The following is a 21,640-nucleotide window of genomic DNA, read 5'->3' on the forward strand; positions in this document are numbered from 1 at the left end:
GCGCCCGCCGGATTGGTCGGTCCGTGACGTACCACAGAGACAGCCTTGCCGTCCGTGTGCGCGATGACGCAAGCGTCACGGGGCCGCGCTCCGCCCCCGACGGGAGCTGGGAGTCCGCAGAGCCGTCGTGGCGTTGCTCCCGCTGGGTACAGCCATGGCTGTCGCCTCACCGGCGGTCACATTGCCGGCTGTCGTGGAAGAGCTCCTGAGCGAGACGGCCGCGGCGGTGCGGGAGAGCGCACGAAGTACGGGCCGGAGGCGTGTGACCGTGTGGTGGGCGGTGGGCTTGCCCCGCCCGGCCGGGACGTGGGAAGTGTCGGTCTTCGGACCCGCGGGGCGCCGCCTTCGGGGCCTAGACCCGCGCTCCCCTCCCGTGCCCGCGGGTCCTTTTTACCACCGTGGTTCTGTCTCCGAACCCCTTTGTTCGTAAAAAAAAAAAAAAGGAAAGAAAGGAAGGAGGAAGAGGGGTGAGGACAGGGGTAAGAGGAGAAAAAGCTAGCTCTGCCCGGGAACAGCGTGGTGGCCGGGGGCGCCCCTCCCCGGGCAGTGAGCGGCCCAGCGGGAGCCGGGGGCGGAGCTGCTGAGCAGGTCCCGGGTCGGGAGCGCGGAAGGGACGGGAACCTGCAGGGGCTTAGGGAAAGGTTAACTTTTCTCAGAATTGTATGTTAACTTTAAGCCTCTCATACACTTTCTTTAGCAAATAAATATTTTAGGGCTGCTAATCCCAAACGCAGAGGCAGTGCCTGGAGTAAATGTGAATATTGTGCGAGGACCTCTCCCCGCCGGCCAGCAGAGCCTGCTCTGTGACCATGCTCCCCGCACGGCAACATTAGGAGGGCACAGTACTTAAATCAGATGCATCGATTAAGGGGAGCTGCTCACCCTGTGTCAAGTGGACAGTTAACAGCCAAATAGGCCTCGGTTGCCATTATTCACTGCACCCGTTTTTTTTTTTTTTTAATGACTTATTGATTGTAGAGAAAGGGGAAGGGGAGGAGAGAGAAACATGAATCTGTTTCACTTTTTGATGCATCATTTGGTTGATTCTTGCTTGTGCCCTGACAGGGATCCAACCTGCAAGCTTGACTCCTGGGGAGGATCCTCTAACCGGCAGGCTGCCCCCACCCCCCCACCCCCGCACTGACCGCTCAGACAGAGGGGCCACCGCCTCCTCACGTTTATTTTCAGCAGCACTGTTTTCTGTTATTTAAAAATCTGTGCTAGATAGTCATACACTTCTCCTGACCCCCATCCTTCAGGGGTGACTTTTTTAGAGCAAGATTCTGGGTACATTTGTAGGACGATATAAAATCGAGTCACAGCTGAGCCACGAAGGGAGCTGGGGTCCCTTTTCCTTTCCTATGTGACTTCATTTTCCCTGCAGTAATAACTGCCGTGCTTGTGTATATCAGCTTGTTCCGTTTTCTCTGTATTTGCCCCTAATTCACCCTCCTGCTCATCATCAGCATTCTAAATCTATACTCCACGTTCAGCTGAAGGAGCGGCTTCATCCATGTCATTTCCTGCGGACGTCTCCTAGAGCTTCCTGACTCAGAGGCGAGGGGCTGCCCTCCCGCTGTCTCTTGAGCTTTCCTTTCACTTTTCATCCGGGAACTCCCGTCACCCATGCTGAACCTTGTATTTCTACAATTTTCTTTTTCTTAGTTTGCTACTTTAACTTGTGAAGCCCACACTGTGGTAACTTCCTGAAGAAAAATAAGTGAGAAGTGCTTTTTGAGACTTGACATGTCTGAGAAAAGTTCTTTTTCTATCCTCACACTTAATTCATAGTTTGGTGAAATGCTGAGTTATGTTGGAAATAATATTTCTTCAGCCTTCTGAAAGCATTGTCCTACCAACTTGTAGCTTCTTAAACTTACTTTCAAAGAATTATTTTAGGCCCCCGATTCACTCCCACCTCCAGAGCTATCTGATGCCACCAGTTTCTGAGGGTTTTTGGAGGGGAATGGGAGAGGTAGTGGATTCTGGAGTGAAAATCAGATTGTTGCTCCGGTCTCATCATTGCTAGCTTAAGATTTGCTTTTCTCATGTCTTGTAAATTATTTTCAAACATATCTTAGATGTTGTTTCTCTCTGTCATTGTCCTTGGGGGGTTATGCTTTTTATTTGATTCTTTTGAAGATTTTATTTATTTATTTCTAGAGAGGGGAAGGGAGGGAGAAAGAGGGAGAGAAACATCAATGTGTGGTTGCCTGTCACACGCCCCCAACCAGGGACCTGACCCACAACTCAGGCATGTGCCCTGACTGGGAATCGAACCAGCACCTTCTTGGTTTGCAGGCCGGTGATCAGTGCACTGAGCCACACCAGCCAAGGTGGGGGTTTATGCTTTAAAAAAAAAAATCTTGTTATTATTTAGTGAAATATTGGGAAGGCGTACAATACATAGTCTCAGTTCATCATTTTACATGGAAGTTCTTTTGGTTATAGTCTTTTTAAGATTTTTTTTTTTAAGTTTTTATTCATTATAGAGAGAGAGAGGAAGGGGAAGAGAGACAGAGATTTGTTGTTCCACTATCTATACATTCATTGGTTGCTTCTTGCATGTGCCCTGACCAGAGATCAAACCCACTACCTTGGTGTGTCGGGAGGACGCTCTAACCAGCAGAGCAACCCCGGCAGGGCTCTTTTTAAGATTTTTATGTTTGCAGTCACTGGTTTAATATGATAAACTCTCTTTCCATCCCTGTTTTACAGTTCCTGATGAGCATCTATTATCGTAAGTATATATCCTATTGTCTGCGGGGCTTTTTAGTCATTGATGTGTTTTAAAAGCCAAATCCTTTTCACATCAATGCTTGATTTTTAAAAATATGCTTACTAAACTAGGAACAATATTTTCTTGACATCATTATTAAAAACCTGTTTCAGGTGAATGGCCAAAACCATATTTGATTGTACTAGGCATTCCCACATTGTCCTGTATGCCACTTTTGTTTAACATTGTTCTAGAAGTGTAGCTGTTACAAGAAATTAGAAGTATACCTAACTGCAACTAAAGACAGTTATCATTATAGGTGATATAAGTACTTGAATAAAGTTACTTTTTAATATAGAAGTTAAAAATTGTTTTCTTTCATACATAAAGTTTAAAAAATATAATTACATTCTCAATAGCAACAAAAATGTGAAAGCTACCTAGGAATAAATAACATTTAATTGCATTTATACAATTATATTTAAAAGTCCACAGGAATATACACCAACCTATACTAGTGATTACCATAGCGAAAATGAAGGAGGTAGAATTTAGAGATGGGCTTTTACCTTTTGTCTATTTTTAAATTCTTCTTACAAAGATTATGTTTTGACGAATCCATGTGATCTCACACAGAATTATCCATAGATAATCAACAGATTTTTTTTCTAATAACACATTAGGAAAAAATTACTTTTAAAACATAGAAAATGGGCAGATAATAAAAGAATGCAAATTAAAATAATGAGATAACTTCCCATCTATAGAACTGGCTGCCACAGAAGAGATGTTGGTAAGAATGTTCCAGATGTTGGCTGGAACATGGAGAAAAGGATAACTGATAGCAAGGCAATAGGAGTGTACATTGGAAGGTAACCTGGCAACAGGCAATAGGAGCTTTAAAATACGCTTATTCTGTGACCCACAATTCCACTCATAAGAATGTGTAATCATGGATGTTGAAAAAGATTTTGCAGTGAACACATTCTTCCATATTGTCTGTGGTAACAAAAGAACAAACAGACATGAAAACAGCCTTAATTCAGATTAGATTTAATAAACTATCCAAAAATAGAGTTTGGGAGACATAAAAGTAATTAATCTTTACAGTGGAATTCTTAGTAACTGTTGAAGTGATATAGAAAAATATAGCATTCAGAAGATGTTAACTGTGTTATAAGGTAGACAAGGCATGTTGAAAATTTTTTATTAGATCCATTTTTAAAGTTAACTGTGATTATCCCTGTTAAAGTTATCAGTTTTTTTCTTTGTCCATAAATAATCTCATATGTTTAATGTAAAAAATTGAAAAACTCTTTCCATTCCACTAGTTGATTATATAAAGACACTAGTTGCTGGAAAGTGAAGGAATTGAACATTTTAATTTTGAAGCTTTAGTAGTACTGTCTTCTTATTCTGTGTCATATCATACGGGTTCTTTTTGCCCTGGCTGGTTTAGCTCAGTGGATTGAGCGTCGGCCTGCGAGCTAAGTGTCGCTGGTTCGATCTTCCAGTCAGGGTACATCAGAGAAGGAAAACTCTGACTCCAAAAAACCTCCGCTGCCTTGCGGCATACCTCTTCAGGGGAAAGGCTAAGGGAGTAAACCCCGACAGAAAATCCGGAGCCGGAGTCCCTAAGGCGGTTTGACGTAGTCAACACCGGCAACTCCTGCGGCGCACCTGAAGCCAAGCTGTATTGACTCCGTCTTTCCCTTGGACCTTTCAGCTGCGAAGAGAGGGGGGGGGTCTGCTGCATGGGCAACAGCAGACCCTCCATATCACCCTGCCCAGGCTCTGTAGCTTCAGCGTCATCGCAAGATGTCGATTCAACACGGGAGGAGACAGATACCATGTCACTCCCGAGTCGGACTGCACAGCCATTCTCGGCGGTGCAGATAGACTCTTAAGAAGCTACACCATCGTCTCTCGAGACGGACGGCTGCCGACGACAACATATGGGTTCTTTAAAACATTTAACTTTTCAGTTTTAATTTAACCCAACTTTTATTTTCCAGTTTATAAAAATAATCCATGCTTTTAAAAATAAAATGTTCATGGAAAATAAAGGAAACATGAAAAGCATCAACAGTCATACCAGCCAGTGATGATCACTGTTACATTTTGGTTTATTACCTTCTATTTTTTTTAAAAAGTTTTATTTTGAGGTAATCATAATATTTTTTAAAGAAAGAATTAATATGATCAAGAGCTTCTAAATATACAATTTTGTGTCTAACCTTTCTTAACATAAAAATTATCCCACTTTTTTCTTATATATATCATTAACAGCTGAATGGCCTTTATTACTAGTCAAAGTACAAATTTAACACTCATCAGATGGTCAAACATGAAAGAGTGTAATACTGATGTTGGTGAGGATGTAGAGAAAATAGAACCTTCTTACAGTGCTGGTGGGAATGCTGTTTCCACTGTGGAAAGCTATTGTCAACACCTATTAAAATTGGAAAAATGTACATATCCTAAGACCTAGCAATTTTGCTTTTACTTAAACCAGGGAAAATTTTCATATGTGCAGTAAGGGACAGGCACAGGGATAATTAAGTGCTGATTGTAATATTGTAAGTGGAAACAATCAGAATGCCTTAAAATTATAATAGTAGTATATACGTACTACTTTTATATATACAATGGAATATTATTCACAAGTTTTTTAAATATATAAGCATTCATCATTTTCAAAAGCATGTTGTATTCTTTTGTTTTAAAACTTATAAAACAATACCGTGTTTGTATGTGTGTAAACATACATATATACATGTACTATATGTAATAAAATATATAAACATTAATAGGAAGGAAACCAACAAATGCTTGTGGTGGTCTCAGGCATGAAGGAAGGGCGGGAAGAATAGGAAGCACTAATGAGGCATAAAGAGGGCTTCTTTATTTGCAAATAACATGATAACATTTATTCTGGGGATTGATTACATGGGTTTTTGCTATATTTTGCTATATTTTTTTCGAAACTAAAATGAATTAAATTTTTTAAAAATGCTGCTGGTGAGCCTTTGGGTCAAGTTACTGAGGTGAATTTTTGAGAGAGTCAGGCAGTCTAACCTGAAACCTTTCTCTTTCCCAGGCTGAAGTTTGTCTTCGGTTCATCAGCCCTCCAGGCCTTGGACCTAGTTGATCGACAGTCCATCACTTTATTCTCGTCGCCCAGTGGGAGGCATGTTTACCAGGTAGAAATCTAGTGGTAGGATTATCTCAACAGAAACCCCTTAGGACAAGATGTTTCCAAGAGTCCTGATGGATGCTGGTGACCGGCCTTAAGTATTTCCTACACTGTTGAAAAGCATCTGACCCAACTTAGGAAAATTAGCATATTAATACTTAAAATAAGGTAGATATGGCCTATTAACTTTTTGTCGTAGCAATGTGTAAGAACCATCAATGATGTGGAGGGGCTTTTTTCTCAGATCTAATGGAGGATAGTTCCTTTTGCTTTCCCATTGTTTGATAATAGAGGTACTTCCCCAACCCGCCCCCCACCCCAAATTTGTGCTGACATCTTCACCTTGTTCATTATCTCTTGCTTATAAGCAAAAGCCAAAATGCATTTTGAGGTCCTTCCACTTGCTCATATTCATAATCAGACATGATCTTTTAAAACTGGTTTCAGCAGATACTTACTAAGGGTCAGACTGGGCTGAATGTAGACAGTCTACTTGGACCTGAGTTTTGCCCTCTGGAGTTTAACACAGGCAGAGCTGTAAAGTACAGCCTCTTATCAGGGTCTGAATTACTTTCCTGTGTTTTTGCTAATTCTCATCAAAGCCCAGTGATGTATTTTTCAGGAAACTGAGAAGCAGGAAAGTAAACTAATAGTCACAGTTGGCACCTGGCATTTATAACTGCTCTTCCACACTGCTTGTTATGTAAACAGTGAGCCAAACTCCAGCCCAACCCCGCAACCCCCAGCCCAGCTATATGAAAAAGCGGTAAATGCATCTGGGTTGAGGGAAGGGAATATTGTGAATGAAAATAAAAATATATTTTCCAAAATGTTATGTCTGGCTTGGAAGGGGTTAAAAAGAAACTGTCAGCTCTTAGAAATGTAATTCAGGCCTTGATGGAGACCAGGAAGGGTGAAATACTTCAGTGTTTGGGTTCTGGCTTATTGCCATTGAGCTTCTCAGAGCTGAGACCCCGTCAGTTCATTCTTTGTGAGTGAACGACTTGAGCAAAGCCTGCTCGGGCAAATAGGTGCCTTGGCTCAGTGAGTGAGTTAACTGGCCATTCCTCATTATAGCATAAGGTAGCTGACCTTGCGAAACCTTCATGCATTTCTTCATTAAGGAAAATGGGGTAAGTAGTGTTGAATGCTGCAGTTAAAACTTTTGGATTGTATTTACTTAAAAGAGGCTGCATATTATAATTTTCTCCTGGAGAATTTATAGATTAATAATCAGAGCTAAAAAATAATGCTTGTACCTGAGGAGATATTTTCATTTTTTATTTCTTTAAAAGGCAGTGCTATTTTTAGTCAACATTCTCTAACCAGAAAAATAACCAGAATGTGTGTGCAGAACTAGAAAAGACCCCTGCCTGCTGGGCTTCTGTGTGACTCACAGCCCCCCAGCCCCAGCCCTGAAGGGACCCTCAGGGCGAGGCCCACGGTGGCTCTGCACAGGAGGCCTGGTCCGCACTTGACCAGTACTGTCCACCCAAAGCCCCCTCCCCACATTAAACAGCAGGCTCAGGTCAGGTCTCCTGACCTCGGTCATCCTCTGCCCTGCTTGCTGTTAGGGTGACCTAAGGTCACCCTCTGCTTGGGATTCTCCCTCCTGCTTCCCAAGCCCCCCCTCCCCCAACACACACACACTGGGGGTTTGGTGATGCCCACATGGGATTGCCTCCCTGGGCAAGCACTTGTGTCCGGGACATAGCCTGGAGGGCCAACAGGAGCTAGCCCAGCCTTGGCTGGGATGTTTGATGAAATATTGATTACAAAGCTAAAAACAGCAGACAGTTCAAAAAGAGGCAACAGGCACCCTGGCTCTGGCCCTCCCAGCCCTAGAAGTTCTGTGATTTTCATCCCAGCACCCAGGGCTGGTAGACGGTGGGAAGTATCTGTGGATCAGGTGCTCTGACCGGGATCTCTGCTCGGAACTGGGCATAGCATTTGGAAAAAATAGGACCTTTGGGGCGCCAGGTCGGGCTGGGCCATGCCTGCTGGCTAGGCGCACATCTGCAGGTCCGGGGCAGCCGTTTGTACCTGGATGAGGAATAGTCCTCCAGCTCCTAGAGGTTGATAGTGATCCCGCCTGCAGGGCGATGAGCTTCCAGTTGGTCGCGTTCCCATGGCGCACCGCTGCTGGTTGTGCCGGTCAGTGGCCTCGTTCACCAACGGGAAGCCATTCAGAATGAGGAACTGCTTGAGGTCGGACACGAGCTTCATCAGGGACTCGCTGGCTCGGACCTTGGCAGTCTTGGTGCTCTTGAGGAGTTGTGCACGACGGACTGGATCTCGTCCTTGAGCCACCTGTAAGACTGTGGCAGCATCTCCTTGCTCTTCAGAAGGGCCCTCTGCTTGGCCAAGATGGGGCCTCCACCAGTGCCGTGAGCCGGGGCCTGGGGCCGCTAGTCAGCTTCTTGTCCCCAGGCCCCGGCTGGCGGGCACCTGACCAAGATGGGGTGGGGAGCAAGCGAGCCCCCTCGGGAAGTCCTGGCTCCCTGACGCCTCTCTGCGCCTTGGTATTTTCATTTCCTTATGTTTTTATTTTTATTTTTTTATATAGCTAAAATACCCTAAATGAGGACCTTTGAGTTTTTCCCATGTCTTAGTTTCAGCTTGTTTTGTCTCAGTTCCAGTATCAGCATAACATTTGACCTGCCCAAGTAGACTTCCAACTGTCCTCTAGTTCTGTGATCTAGTTATTAGTCAAAATCTTAAAGATTTTGTTTGAAGTATTTGTTATTGTTGACACTTTGTTCCTCCCAGGATTACCATGACTTGTTTTTGTCATTACATTGCTTTAGTCATCATAAAAATGTGAACTTCCTAGAATTATGGCTCTCAGCTTGGACTTTGAATTAAACGAGGCTGTAGAAATCATACACACCCTCAAATTAACCGTAATGGTTTCATTGTATTGTAATATAGTAAGAATCTGACTTCAGTCAAAGGTTCTATAAGATGATAAAGTTGAGTCAGACGTTGCCTTGATACCCTGATGGTTATTTTTCCATAGGTCAACCTTCTAACATCCTTACTGTTCTCCAGGTTATAATGGTAATTATGCTAAAGTCACCATTATGCTGTCACCTGAGTTGCTTTTCTATCAACTTTCTTTTTGGTTCACTTAAGAAAGGGGATGCATCAATCAGGAGAGGCTAAGTTATGCTGTGGTAACAATGACCCCAAAATTTCAAAGGTTTACAAAAATAATTTTATATGTCATTCCTGCTGCCTGTCCATTAAGAGTCAATTGCAGATCTGCTCTAAAACATCTTTCCTCAGGGACCCCCGTTTGTGGAGAAGCCCCCCCCTGTCTAGACATTTGTGGATCTCATAGCAAAGGAAAAAGAAGACATGGTATGCACCGATTTTTAACGTTTCTACTTGGCTACTCATGTTTTCCTGGCCAAGCATGTCTCATAATCAGCCTGTATATAATAGGGCAGGAATGTATAATCCTCTTTCAGTGAGAGGCACCGAATGTGGGGAACAATGAAGACTACAGTCGGCTACTGTGATGGGGCCTAAGAGGCTTGGAGCAGTCATGAAACTGCTGAGCCCTGGCCAGGTGGCTCAGTTAATTGGAGCGGCATCCCGTACACCAAAAGGCTGTGCGATCAGTCCCCAGTCAGGGCACGCGCGGGAGGCAACCAGTCAATGCCCCCCCCTTCCTCTCTCTCTCTAAAATCAGTAAACATCCTTGGGTGAGGATTTTTTAAAATGCACTTTGGGTGGATGTCCAAATAAGGTGGGTGGCCCTCCTTAGGACCTCATTGCCACCACAGAAGACCTCCTCCAAGTGACGTTCATATGAGCCCAGTCATGGGTCTCAGTAGCCTCTTTTCTGCATATTTCTGTTTTAAAAAGCTTTCTTTCCTTGGGAAATACTCCAGTGGGAGAACTGAGAGCAATTCCTATAAGAGGTTATTTTTCTATTGAAGGGTAAAGGAACTAAATCAGATGGTCCCTAAAGTCAATTTCCAGTTCTAAACATTTCTAACTCAGATTTTTTTCCTGATTATTAGGTTCATTAGTTGTCCACTGCTAGATAAGGAAGGAGCAGATTCATAATTTGCTATCTCTTTATGGTATTTACTGCCTCAGGTAGTTAAACATTGTAGTTTTAGTCTTAGCCAACCTTTGAAAGGATCCAGCAAGGGAAACTGTAGAATTTTTCCCCATCTCTGCATCACCAGACATTTATTTATTCAACACAATCCAGAGAGTACTCTGATAGTTTGGGGACCCACGATAAGAAGGAACCAGTGGACCAGTCAGATCAGTGTGGAATTCCAGGGGCTGATGCCTGCCTAACTTTATATCTACAGGGAAGAGAACAAGAGAGAACTAAAATTTCATCTATGGGCCCAAGAAGAATTCATGTCACTGCTGGATGTTGATGAGTTTTCTTCCAGGATTAAGTGGAAAACAGTCTACTTTAGTTTTCCAAAACACTGAGAAAATTGCTTCACTGATACTTAGTGGTGCAGGTGGTATGTTTAAAACATCAGTGCCTTGAGAATGGAAAGTATGTCAGATGTGATTTTTTTGATACCTAATTTGTAACTGAGGCTGAAAGTTTTAATGGGTATAGTAGGCATCTTCTTACCCGTCACTGGCCATTTCTGGTAATGTAGCAACCCTCAAGAAGTCCTGTCAAGTTGGTCAGAAAGCCATAGGGAAGGGCAGAGGCACGCTTGAACGGGCCGTTATTCTTCTGTTGAAGCCTTACCTGTTGCTTTACTTTTTGTGGAGGAGAGAATTCTGGGAGTGCTGGTGTTACAGAACCCCTGGGCTCTCCAATTGAAACAGAACCCACGGGCTGTTTAGTTAGGGGCCCGATTGCCCGCTGCCAGAATTATAACTCTCAATACCAGAGTTTAGTGAAAAGAAAAAGATTTGTTTACTTAAGTTATGTAGATCTAATTATTTGCGGATTTCTGTTGTTAAGTCTTATGTTCTTTAAAACACCCATAAACACATATCCTTGCATCCCCCTACCAAACCAGGCTAGTTTTAGAAAAGTTAGAGATACTGTTTCCCTACTTCCTAGACACAGTTCAGCTTTACCAGTAGCTGCCAATCACTCAATTCTGATTGGGGAGACCTCATCTGTGTTATGGTGTCCACCAGCTTTTAATCCAGAACTGCGTGGATTCTTAGCCTCCTTGTAAACTGCATGGTTAGTCCTTTGTAATCCACATGGAGAGCCTTCCTTTTCAAAGCAGCAAGGTACGGCACTTCCTTAAAACTGCATCGTCAGTCCTCGTTAAATCCGCATGGTCAACCTCCTTAAAATGTCTGCTGCTTATTTTTAAATGCCTGACTGCGTCCTGTGACGCAGAGAGCATGGCACCCAGTTCTGACCATTCACAGAACCTCACACAGGCTCCGTGTGCTCTTTCCATACCATCCCCTGGTCCAAGACCCTCCCATCTTCCTGGGCCTGGGATGCATCGAACAATTTGCATAACAAAGACACTAGCCGCCAGCCTCAGGCCTGTGAAGGCATCCGAAAGCTGCTTCCTTCTCCCCATCCCCCAGCCGCAAACTGGGGTTTTTGGACACCCCTGTTTCTGTAACACTGGCATTATAATATTTTCAAAATAAACGCCCTGCCCTTTTCATTTTAGATTGCCATCTTGAGCCTACAGTACTGGAAAGCACTGTGGCAGATTGCTAAATGGCAGTTCAGTGTAAAATAACCCTCGGGATGTTTCTACTTCCCGTGGATACTAATTTTACACTTCAAGTTTGGAAATTAACTGTAGGAATGAAGCGCTCAACAGTACTATTTTGGGCTGTTTTGTGAGAGACTTAGGTTATTTCTCCAATAAGTATGTCACAGATCCATCCTATTTTCCCTACCCAGGTTTTTTTGGTCCCTTGATTGCCAGCAAGGGTGTTTGTTTCAGGACTGGGCTTCTCCCCAACCCCTCGCGTGCCTGCGTGCTCCTTCCATCCTGCTAGATGAATAGGCAGATCTGGGCTTGCTTCTTTCTGAGGCCTCCGTCCTAGCAGCTGAGCCATCCCTTTGCGAGTTCTTAGTCTCCCCGCTCTCAAAGGCCATTCAGGAGCCTCTTCGCATTTCCTTCGGAAACCTGTCTTCCTGCTTACCCGTTACCTGTTTTCATGCTTTCCTAGGGTGTGCAGTGGGAACTTTAGAAATCTGCACACTTGCTCTGAGAAATGCCAAAGCTGACGTAAGAAACACCACAGTGAAGTGTGGGTGAGGAAGGGGGGCGTCCCCCGCCCCCACCTCTTTATAGCGACCTGTGGAGTCCGTGCTTTGAATCACTAAGCAGAGCAATAAAATGGTGTGTGGATGGTCTAACTAGCCTGAAACTCTTCAACTTACTGTATGGAGCCCTCAGGGCGCAGCGCTGAGCGCAGGGAAGGGTGCACACGGGGAAGCTGGTTTTCCTCTCTTGTAAAGCAGTGCTGCAGCTCTCCCCGGTATGACTGCAGAGGGACTCTGGGGTCATCACATGCATTCAAGGGAACTTGACAAAAAACACTCACAAATAAATTCAAGGGAAGGAAGCAGTTTCCCAGCCCCCCCATTGGAAATTTGATCCTTTTCTTTCTAGGTACTTGGAAGTTCCGGTAAAACATACACATGTCTGGCCTCGTGTCATTACTGTTCGTGTCCTGCATTTGCCTTCTCCGTGCTGCGGAAGAGCGACAGCCTGCTGGTGAGGGTGCGCGGCAAGCTCTTCATGCGGTCAGATTAGGAGAGGAACCGTGAGCCCTTACCTCATGGTTCAGGAGTGGTGCAACATGGGAGTTCTACCTCGTGTTGAAACAAAGGTGTTTACTGTCCTTGACCTCAGTCATCTCTTTTGGGTTTACCCTCCCAAAATGCTGTGTTATTTTAGAAGTAACACTGACCCAATTATTTTATTTCAAGGGTCACGGACAAGCCCTGGCCGGTGTGGCTCACTTAGTTGGAGCATCCTCCCTTCCGTAGACCAAACTGTCAGGGTTTCTGTTCCCCATCAGGGCACGTGCCTGGATTACAGGTTCAGTACCTGTTTGGGGCACATACAAAAGGCAGCTAAGCAATGTTTCTCTCTCTCTCTTCCTCTCTCCCTTCCCCTCCCTCTAAGATCACTAAGCATGTTTTCGGGTGAGAATAAGAATAAATAAATCAGTAAACAAATAGTCATGGACGAAGCATTGGGGAGGACAATACAGTCCTGAAAGGACTGGCACTGAGAAGTTGGCACTGGGGAATCAGCCCAATAAAAGTATGAACTAAATTGGATGTTGGCAGCTTTGCAAAGCCCCAACTCCAGCCGTGATGTGTTTCTCCCCACTGCCTATTAGACCGCCTGGCAAGTAGCCATGATTGACTTTCACGTGAGGCGGAGCACACTGAGCTTTTGCCAATTTCACAGCGGTCCAGAGCATCAGGTGAGGTGACATACTTGTGCCATTCTTGTTCCTGAGGAGAAAGTGCTGCCCACCTGGGAGCAGGTAGCTATTTTTAAGTCTCGCCAAAGAAAATTATAGCATCCATTTCATGCTTCCCATTTCTTTTATGTTCTTGACTTCATTGAACATCTTGATAACTGGGTGGCCAGTTGGATACCCCGTTGTACAAGAGGCCACATTCATAGCTGATATGCCGTAGGCTTATTTCACCTGTAAAATGACACGATTAAATGAGGCTCCCTTTAATATCTAAAGCCGTGTGTCCTACAAGGTCCAGCTTAGATCATCTCCTCAGAAGTGTGTACAGGCTGGGGTATGGGAGGGTCCTGCCACCTCCCTTCCCCCCCACCTCATCCCCCGGATGCCGACTGTAGATAACGAGCACCTGCTTAAAACAGGGTAAGAACTGTTCTCGTGGGGTGGCTGCCAGGTTCAAATGAGATCATCCGTGTGAAGCACCCAACCACACAGTACCTCAGGCAGTGTTACCATTGCTCATTACAGCTTTCTGAAGGTGAGGAAGAAACAGGACTGAGGACTAAAATGAGCCCGTCTTATATGCCCTCTGCCAGCCTACTTCCCAAAATACACCAAGTAAAACTTCCTTTGTGCCCTCTCACTTCTAGAAAGGGCACTTTTGTCTCTTCTTTATCTAGTGAGTCCAAAATCTCTGTGCCCGACTCCGTTCCTGCTGAGTGTGGCGGCAGTGAGCGGGCGTGGCTAGCCTGGCCCTGCCGTGCCCAGCAGGTCTGTGCTTTCTGTTGCAGTGCAAGCATCTCTTGGCGGTTTACCTCAGTCAGGTGATGGGGACCTGCCAGCAGCTAAGCGTCTCGGACAAGCAGTTGACTGACATATTATTGATGGAGAAGAAACAAGAAGCATAAAAGGTACAGATTGAGCATCATTATCTTTTAAAATAGAAGTCCCAAAAAGAAATGCGTTTAACCTACTATGGTTCACAGGGAAGAGAGGTGAAATAGACCTTCTGTTGGGTTGGCCAAAAAGTCCATTTGGTTTTTTCTGTAAGATGGCTCTAGTAGTGCTTAGTTGTCTTTAACTTCATTTGAAACAATTTGGTTAGATTGTATTGTGACAGCTGTCATATCAGCATACTTTAAAAAAAAAGAAAGTACCAAAATTGGTGAATTTTTGTGTAGCCATTTAATATTGAAGATGGAAGAAGACATGCAACATTTTCAGCACATTATGCTTTATTATTTCAAGAAAGGTTAAAGTGCAACTGAAACACAGAGAAAGACTTGTGCAGTGTTCGGAGAAGGTGCTCTGACTGATTGAATGTGACAAAAGTGGTTTGCCAAGTTTTATGCTGGAGATTTCTTGCTGGGCGATACTCCACCATCAGACAGTTGACGTTGATTGTTCTCAATTAATGTCTTGATTTGATAGCTATCAACATTATACCACACAAGAGATAGCTGCTAACATATCAAAATATCCAAATCAATAGTTATTGGTGAAAATGAAAAATGTGTATTTTATTTTATGGAAAAAACTAAACGGACTTTTTGGCCAATCCAGTAGAAGCTTCTTGTTACTGTTTTCTTTGCAGAGTGTAGAAGGCACTGTGGGTTGGAACCCAGGGCGTGTGTGCTTTGAAGTGCTGTACAGTCTGCTCATGAACAATCGGAACCAGCCTCTTAGGCTCATGGATAAAAATTTTTTTAGATGGAATCAAGCATTTTAGACTCAAAAAATAACTAATACCATGTCTTATTCACAACTGGATTCCTAAGTAAGTGAAGAAGTAATTTTTAAGAGGTTGAAAGGGAAGAGAAACTGAGTAGGATGAAATACAGATGAACAAGTGTTAGTGCTTTACCTTGGATTCAGAAAATTATTCTGCAGTAATAACAGGTCAGAGTAGAGCTGTGGCTAAACAGCAGCAACTACAGAAAGACTTGCTGGGGTTCTGGTTTCAGAGCTTCAGATATCCGTGATGTTGGTGCCAAACTAGCTTACGGAGGCTGTATTGTTAGAACAGTAGTACCTAGACCCAGGGAAGTGCTGGTTTTGCTCCACATGCATTTCTGAGCTTTATAACAAGCCAAGTGAAGGAAGGGACTAAAACTCATGCCCTGAAGGAAACTTAAGATGTTACTATGAATTTCCAATCTGAAAAAGGAAAGGCAGAAGAGGTACCAAAAGGAGTATTGGAAGGGAGAAAATGGGACTTCTCTGGCCCCCCAAGAGGGTGCAGAGGCATTATAATACCTGAAAATAAGACAGAGTTCGACACAGGACAAGAACTTTTTAACAGGGTAAGCTCTCCGTCCACAGCCAGAACTGGGCCGTCAAATGGTGGGGACTTGTTGTCTCTGTAAGTGCTCGTAAACCTGCACTGTCTTTGCAGGGACGTTGCAAAAGCAATGGAAGCCGTGAACAGATGGAAAAGATGACTTACAGCCCAGGAAACCCCCAGCCCTGGGCCCCCAGACAAGAGGTGCTAGTGAGTGAATGCTGTGAGAAAAGGCCACCGGTGGTGCGGTGCTCTGTGGCTGGCAGAGCCCTTGGCTCCAGTGCAGTGTGGCAGATAAAATCTATCCGGACTTCTCTGCGGTTGGGGCTGGAGAGAAAATAGAAGGTACACACAGCCCTGGCTGCTGTGGCTCAGTGGGTTGAGCCTCTGGCCTGTGAACGTAAAGGTCACCTGCTTGATGCCCAGTCAGGGCACATGCCTGTGTGTTACAGGCCAGGTCCCCAGCTGGGGACGTATGAGAGGCAGCCCATCAATGTTTCTCTCCCGCTTGCTCCCTCCCTTTGCCTCTCTCTGAAAACAAACAAATAAATAAATACCTTTTTTTAAAAGAAGAAGGCACATACAGATCTGTAGGACAAGCCAGTATAGCACCCTAAGCTGTTTTTTTTTTAAGTTTTATTTCATCAAATATACACACACAATCGTATAATTTTACTTAGTAAAAATTTCACACTTGGAGATCCAGCAAGTTGGCAAAACTTGAATTTGGGAGAGACGTAAAACCATAATTAGCTCCAGGAGGGATAAATGGAATCTGGTAGAAGGAGGATCCCATTTCTCTAGTTTCTTTCTCTAGAGCAGTTTGATGTACATGGAAAAAAATGTTACCGAAATTATCTGATGATGTTCTACTTAAGAACTTAAGAGAGTATCATTTCCCTAAATTGATATTGTAGTTTATTAATTAAAAATTATAATTTTCCTGGTCTCCTTCCTAGAAATAAGTACTTTATATATTTTTAGTTATGTCCAATTTTTATTTTTCCATTGCCTCTTAAGTTTAAAAAATATAATAGTTCACAGTGTTGCGAAGTAAAATAGTTTCATTTTCTACCATGAAAGAGGCAGACTTAAAAAACGAAAACAAAAAAAACCATTCTTTTACAATCCATTCAAGCTGTCAATATCATCCACACAGTAAGAGCAGCCAGACAGAACCATATATATTTGTCAACCCTTGGAACCTACAAAGACCATGTACAAATTAGACATGTGGTAACTCCAGGGAAGTGCTCAAAAGAGGCAACCCATGTGCCTGTGCGGCATAACTGTCTTTCACAATGAGAATCAGCCAGTCATGTCCTGTCCCTTTGTTTACTGTGAATTTGTGCCTTCTTGAAGAGGACCGAGCCTAGATCATAGGCCCATGTTGAGAGCAGGCTGTGTCCCCACCTGTCCGTTCCTGCTCTTGAAGACATCTGTCTGGCAGAGGACATACCTGGAGATGATTTTGTGAAAAGTACAGTGGAAGTCTCGGTTCCTATAGGCGTAAACAATGGGGTTGACAACTGAGTTGGCATGTGACAGGAGAATAGCCATGTTCATGGCCCACTTGGGCTTCTCCTTAGCCTGAGCTGGCTGAAAGAGAGAGACACAGTTGATGGCATGCACTGGTAGCCAGCACACTGCAAAAATCCCAACGATCATGGCCAGGGACTTGGCAGCGTGGATCTCCCGCTGAAGGATGGTCCGTGAGTGGTCCATCGGCTCAGTGCGCTGAAGCTGCTTGCAGGCCACCATGAAGATCTTGATGTAGATCACTAGCATTATGAGCAGTGGGGGCAGGACACACCCAAAGAAATTGAAATATACCATGTAGCTCATGGGGACCACATTCTCAAAAAGACACTTCACAAGGCAGCAGCTTTCATTCAGGGCTCCATCCCAGGGCTCTGTGCAGTTGGTGGCACTGTCTCTACTGTTCCACCCCAGGAAAGGGGTCAGTCCAATGCCAAAGGCAAGCACCCAGAGGACAGCAATGACTCCTCTCGCTCGGGTCCCCGTGACCAAACTTTTATATCTGTTCAAAAGAACACCATCTGTTATTGTCAGTTACGGCACTCTGCAACCAAAGTCCAGGATCCCTCCTCTGCTGCTGTTCCATGGCCTTGACTCCTCACGGCCTCTAAGGTTCCTCCTCAGAGGGCACAATGGCCTTTTACTCTCAAAGCAGATGACATGCAAACAGGTCTGAGTAGTTTGCTCTAACAAGCTCAGTAAGACTACTAACCCATTTCAGTTTGGTGACAAATTATGGTCAAGGAGACCAAGTGTAGAAGTCTTAAAGGGTATTTTCTGATTACCCAGATACAGACCTCTGAATCTAGGTCTTCTATAAGGCACTGTTCTAGGTAGCTGAGATACACCAGTGAACAGGACACACTCTTCCTACTTACATTCTACCAGAGGGCAACAGATAATAAACAACAAACTTAAGTTAGTAAATTGCATGGTGTGATAGAAGGATATATGTGAGTATTTTAAAAAGCAGAGTAACAGATCAGAATTGACAGTGACTGTAGTTTTAACTCTGTGGAGAGGTCAGGGTCAAAAAATTGGGGCATAGGTTGAGTGTATCCAAGAGATAAACATTCATTACTAGTATGTGTTGAAATGGAAAATAAAAATTTTTTTAACTACAAATTTGCATTTATTTATATAATAAAATACATGATTTTTAATTTATTTTCAGTTACAATCTAGAAATTATTAAACAATGAAATATAAAAACAAAAAAATTTCAAATAATAAAAACATGGATATTGCTTAAAAATAAACCAAAAAATGTCTTTAACGTTAATCAGAATCTTCAGTAGTTGGCTTTGCAAAACATTTGTAACAGTCATTGCAAACAAGATTGCTATGATCAAGGCATAAAAATACTTTTCACAACACTTGCAAAAATGTTTGGATAAGCAACTCGTTTTGGATGCATAGCACCTAACATCTTTTTCTGCTTGTCGAGGCTGTATCTACATCCTCACAATTTCTTTAATTGCAGCTAGTCATGGCCTTGAACCTATGTGCCCGGTACATGTAACAATATTTAAGAGAAGAATTAGTTTGTATGTCTTAGATCAGCCACAACCTCCACAGGGCTAAAGAGGTCATTTGAGGGAGACCCCGTGACAAGGGGACATCAGAACAAGAGTCTGAAGAAATGAAGACTGGCTCCTGGAGTCAGGCAGCACTAGCTGGTGGCTCTGGTCAAAAATCCTCTGATGTCCCACCAATACACAAGAGGTTTGCCTTGGACTATGGGAGGAATCCTCCCTGATACCTCTGTAAACTGCTGGAGAACAGAGTTCTGGCCAAGTCCCTGTCTCTGCTAGTAGCAAAGTTGATACAAATTGGGAAATACCTTAGCAAATACTAATTTTTAAATAATTTTAAATCATTAAATCTTATTTAAAAATCACTAGACATCAGAATATACATTTTAGGCATTTAGCTATAAATTAGTTCATATGTGGTATAGCAAAGCTATAAACTTAGTGCTATTATAATAACTGATCCATAATATATATTCAATGGAATGTATTGAATAAGTGAAATAAAATCTATCTTTAACCTCTGGAGGAAAATTTGGAAATGATTTGATACACATGACCTTAAGACTTGTCTATGGAAAATGTCCAGCTTCCTTTGCTAGCAGGATCAAGTCCATCCTTTCCAGCGTCACCCACAGAGCCCAGCAACCCAGCCCCACATACCCAGTACCTGCCTTTCCTAACCGGCGGCTCTTCCTGGCTCCTGCTGCTCTGCGCTCAGACAAAACCCCTGTTTTTGTTTCTAAGGCCACCTCCTTTCCTGATCTCTTCTCTGGCAGAGGTGGCCACTCCCACTCTTTGGCCCCATACACACACCTGTTCTAGAGCTTGTTTTATCTGTTACATTTGTTCTCAGCCAGAATGTCAACCTCTTAAGGACTAGGACCTTGTCCCTTTCTATTGGTATTTCCCAGGACCTAGCACGTGCTTGGCACATAGCATTTTCTTAATAATATGGCCATTATGAATACAGCCCTTATTTGTTTTCTGATTTGTTATCCAACTGCTTTAAAACAGAAATCTGCATATTAAGAATACCTGACGCTGTGGCCTGGACAGGCAGGAGACCTAACAGTTTGCTGAGGAAGTTAACTGACATCTTACCTCATAACTGGAAATGGAAGTGATCCTTAATCTCTTCTGCTCCCCATTAGAGAGCAGCAATGGACAGGTCAGTTGTGGGAACTTTACTACAGATGACTTGCTGGGTTTAGTGGCTCACTGTTTCTTGGCCAATAAATCCACCATTTCCAAACCTTTCTGCTCCTTTCTCATTCAGGAATGGAAAGCAATTACATTTTTTTAAAAAAGCGTCTCTTGGCCACTTTCTCAGCTGAGAGGTGAAGAATGCAATTAGTCCCCTCAGGGTAACAAGGGGAGCCTCATACAGGCCGAGCACCTAGAATCAAAGGACTTGAGACAACCTGCGCAACAGTCCTGCATTACTTCTTTGTTGTTTACAGACCTCACCTGTGTTGAATTGAGTTCAGCAGAATACAGGTGCCCTGGGGGATGAATTATATTAGGGGTAAGCAAATTCTCTTGTCAGTGATGGTTGGCGGTAATTAGTTCTGAGCAATTAAACAAAAGAAAGTTTGCGGGGAAACTCCCAAGAAAGATTTTACTCCTTGATAAAGGAAGAGATCCATGAAGAGAGTTCTTCCCTGTGCCCTTTCCTCTCTGCTTCTGATGCTCTTGGGAGAGGCTGCGATGCCTGGATCTGTAGCATTCATTTCGTGACCAAGAAGGACAAGCCCGAAGACAAAGTGACTGGCAGAGCAGAAGGAAGAAAAGGGCCCAGATCCTTGATGACATCTTTGAGCCACTACACCAACCCTGGAGTCATCCTGGCTCCACATTCTAGTTCAAGAGATAATATCTTGATTGCTTAAGCCACTGCCACCTGCAGCTAAAAGCATCCACACACAAACTGGAAGGGACTTTTTCTCTCTTCTAGTGCCACCTCACTTATTTTACAAATAAGGAAACAAAGATACAAAGTCTTAGAGTAGAAAACGCAATATAAGATCCAAAGACCGAGGCTAAGTCAGGACTCTCAGGCCTGTGCTCCTTGAACTGCATTATGCTGCTGCTTATTTTACTCGCCTTTTTTAAAAATCAGCATTAGACATGAGTGCTCTGTACATAGGGTCATGGTGGGCTTCCCACCACAGTTCAAAACAACTGGGACCCCTCCACATCACAGCTTAAAACTGCTGGGTCCTGCACATGTGACAGCTACAGGTTTATGCCCAACTGTCTTAGATAAGGAGAAGCAGCCAATTCCATCAGGGGCGCGAGGCTGGTCGCAGCTGTGTGTGAATCCCCAGCACAGCCTCTCTCTGCCCTTGGCTTGTTATTTTATTCAGAGTTCTTTGTATCATGCTCTCTCTAGACAAAACAAACATAATCACAGCCCTCGTGGGTTGTAAAGGTAATGGAAGAGACAGAAAAACACACACCAATGTGTGATTACAGATCAGAATGGATCTTGCTGATCCAAAATGAATAGGATGCACGTAAGAGAAAAGCAGGCAGACTTTGGACATGGGAAATCTGGGGAGGTCTTTAGGTAGAGCTAAAGGTCAAGGAGTAAAAAATTTGAAAGGTAGAGAGACCATTCCAGGCAGAACATAACGTATAAGGCTCTCAGGAAAAGATTTTACTTTCCTAAAGAAACAAAAGGAAATGAGGCAGAGGTCAGCCCATAAGCACAGGAAGGAGTCTGGATTTTGGCATTCAAAGTGTTACAGTAGAATGAGGAGCAGAGGGAGACGTGTCTCACCTGCTGACTCAGTAGCCCTTCACCTGGTCCCATAGTACTGCCAGGCGCTCCAGCATCACAGGAAACACCATGCTAGCACGGGAGAGAGCGGTCCTTGAAAGTCTATGTATCGTTTCCACTATCTGGGAACGGAAGCCTTTGAAAATGTGCTTTCATGCCGAGGCCTGAA

General features: G+C 43.8%; 2 protein-coding genes across 3 annotated transcripts in view; one reads left to right on the forward strand and one right to left on the reverse strand.

Annotated features, from left to right (window-relative positions):
- Positions 1 to 101: 101 nt before the first annotated feature.
- Positions 102 to 16,190, forward strand: ZSWIM7 (zinc finger SWIM-type containing 7). Of its 2 annotated transcripts, XM_090292314.1 has the most exons (7): positions 102 to 245; positions 2,719 to 2,740; positions 5,820 to 5,922; positions 12,512 to 12,616; positions 13,251 to 13,337; positions 14,126 to 14,245; positions 15,730 to 16,190. In XM_090292314.1, the coding sequence occupies exons 1-6, from the start codon at positions 155 to 157 to the stop codon at positions 14,240 to 14,242; spliced, it is 525 nt and encodes a 174-aa protein (XP_090148440.1). In that variant the 5' UTR covers positions 102 to 154; the 3' UTR covers positions 14,243 to 14,245; positions 15,730 to 16,190. The 2 variants fall into 2 exon arrangements, with proteins under 2 accessions (XP_090148440.1, XP_090148441.1); XM_090292315.1 differs by lacking the exon at positions 13,251 to 13,337.
- A 542-nt stretch (positions 16,191 to 16,732) lies between these two features.
- The window catches only part of ADORA2B (adenosine A2b receptor), a 34,261-nt gene continuing 29,353 nt past the window's right edge, over positions 16,733 to 21,640 (reverse strand). The window contains exon 2 of the mRNA XM_090292313.1: positions 16,733 to 17,656. Within this exon, the coding sequence (XP_090148439.1) occupies positions 16,993 to 17,656 (664 nt within the window). The 3' untranslated portion in view covers positions 16,733 to 16,992. The remainder of the gene's footprint in view (positions 17,657 to 21,640) is intronic.

This window comes from Furipterus horrens, unplaced genomic scaffold (assembly GCF_987537825.1).
Source record: "Furipterus horrens unplaced genomic scaffold, mFurHor1.1.pri manual_scaffold_11, whole genome shotgun sequence".
NCBI classification, from domain to species: domain Eukaryota; kingdom Metazoa; phylum Chordata; class Mammalia; order Chiroptera; family Furipteridae; genus Furipterus; species Furipterus horrens.

Excerpts from the sequence above, each read along its gene's own strand:
- ZSWIM7 (XM_090292314.1), top strand. The coding sequence starts at position 155 with ATGGCTGTCGCCTCACCGGCGGTCACATTGCCGGCTGTCGTGGAAGAG. Across the intron at positions 2,741-5,819 it reads CCTGATGAGCATCTATTATC|GCTGAAGTTTGTCTTCGGTT; the intron begins GTAAGTATATAT and ends TCTCTTTCCCAG. Across the intron at positions 13,338-14,125 it reads ACAGCGGTCCAGAGCATCAG|TGCAAGCATCTCTTGGCGGT; the intron begins GTGAGGTGACAT and ends TTTCTGTTGCAG.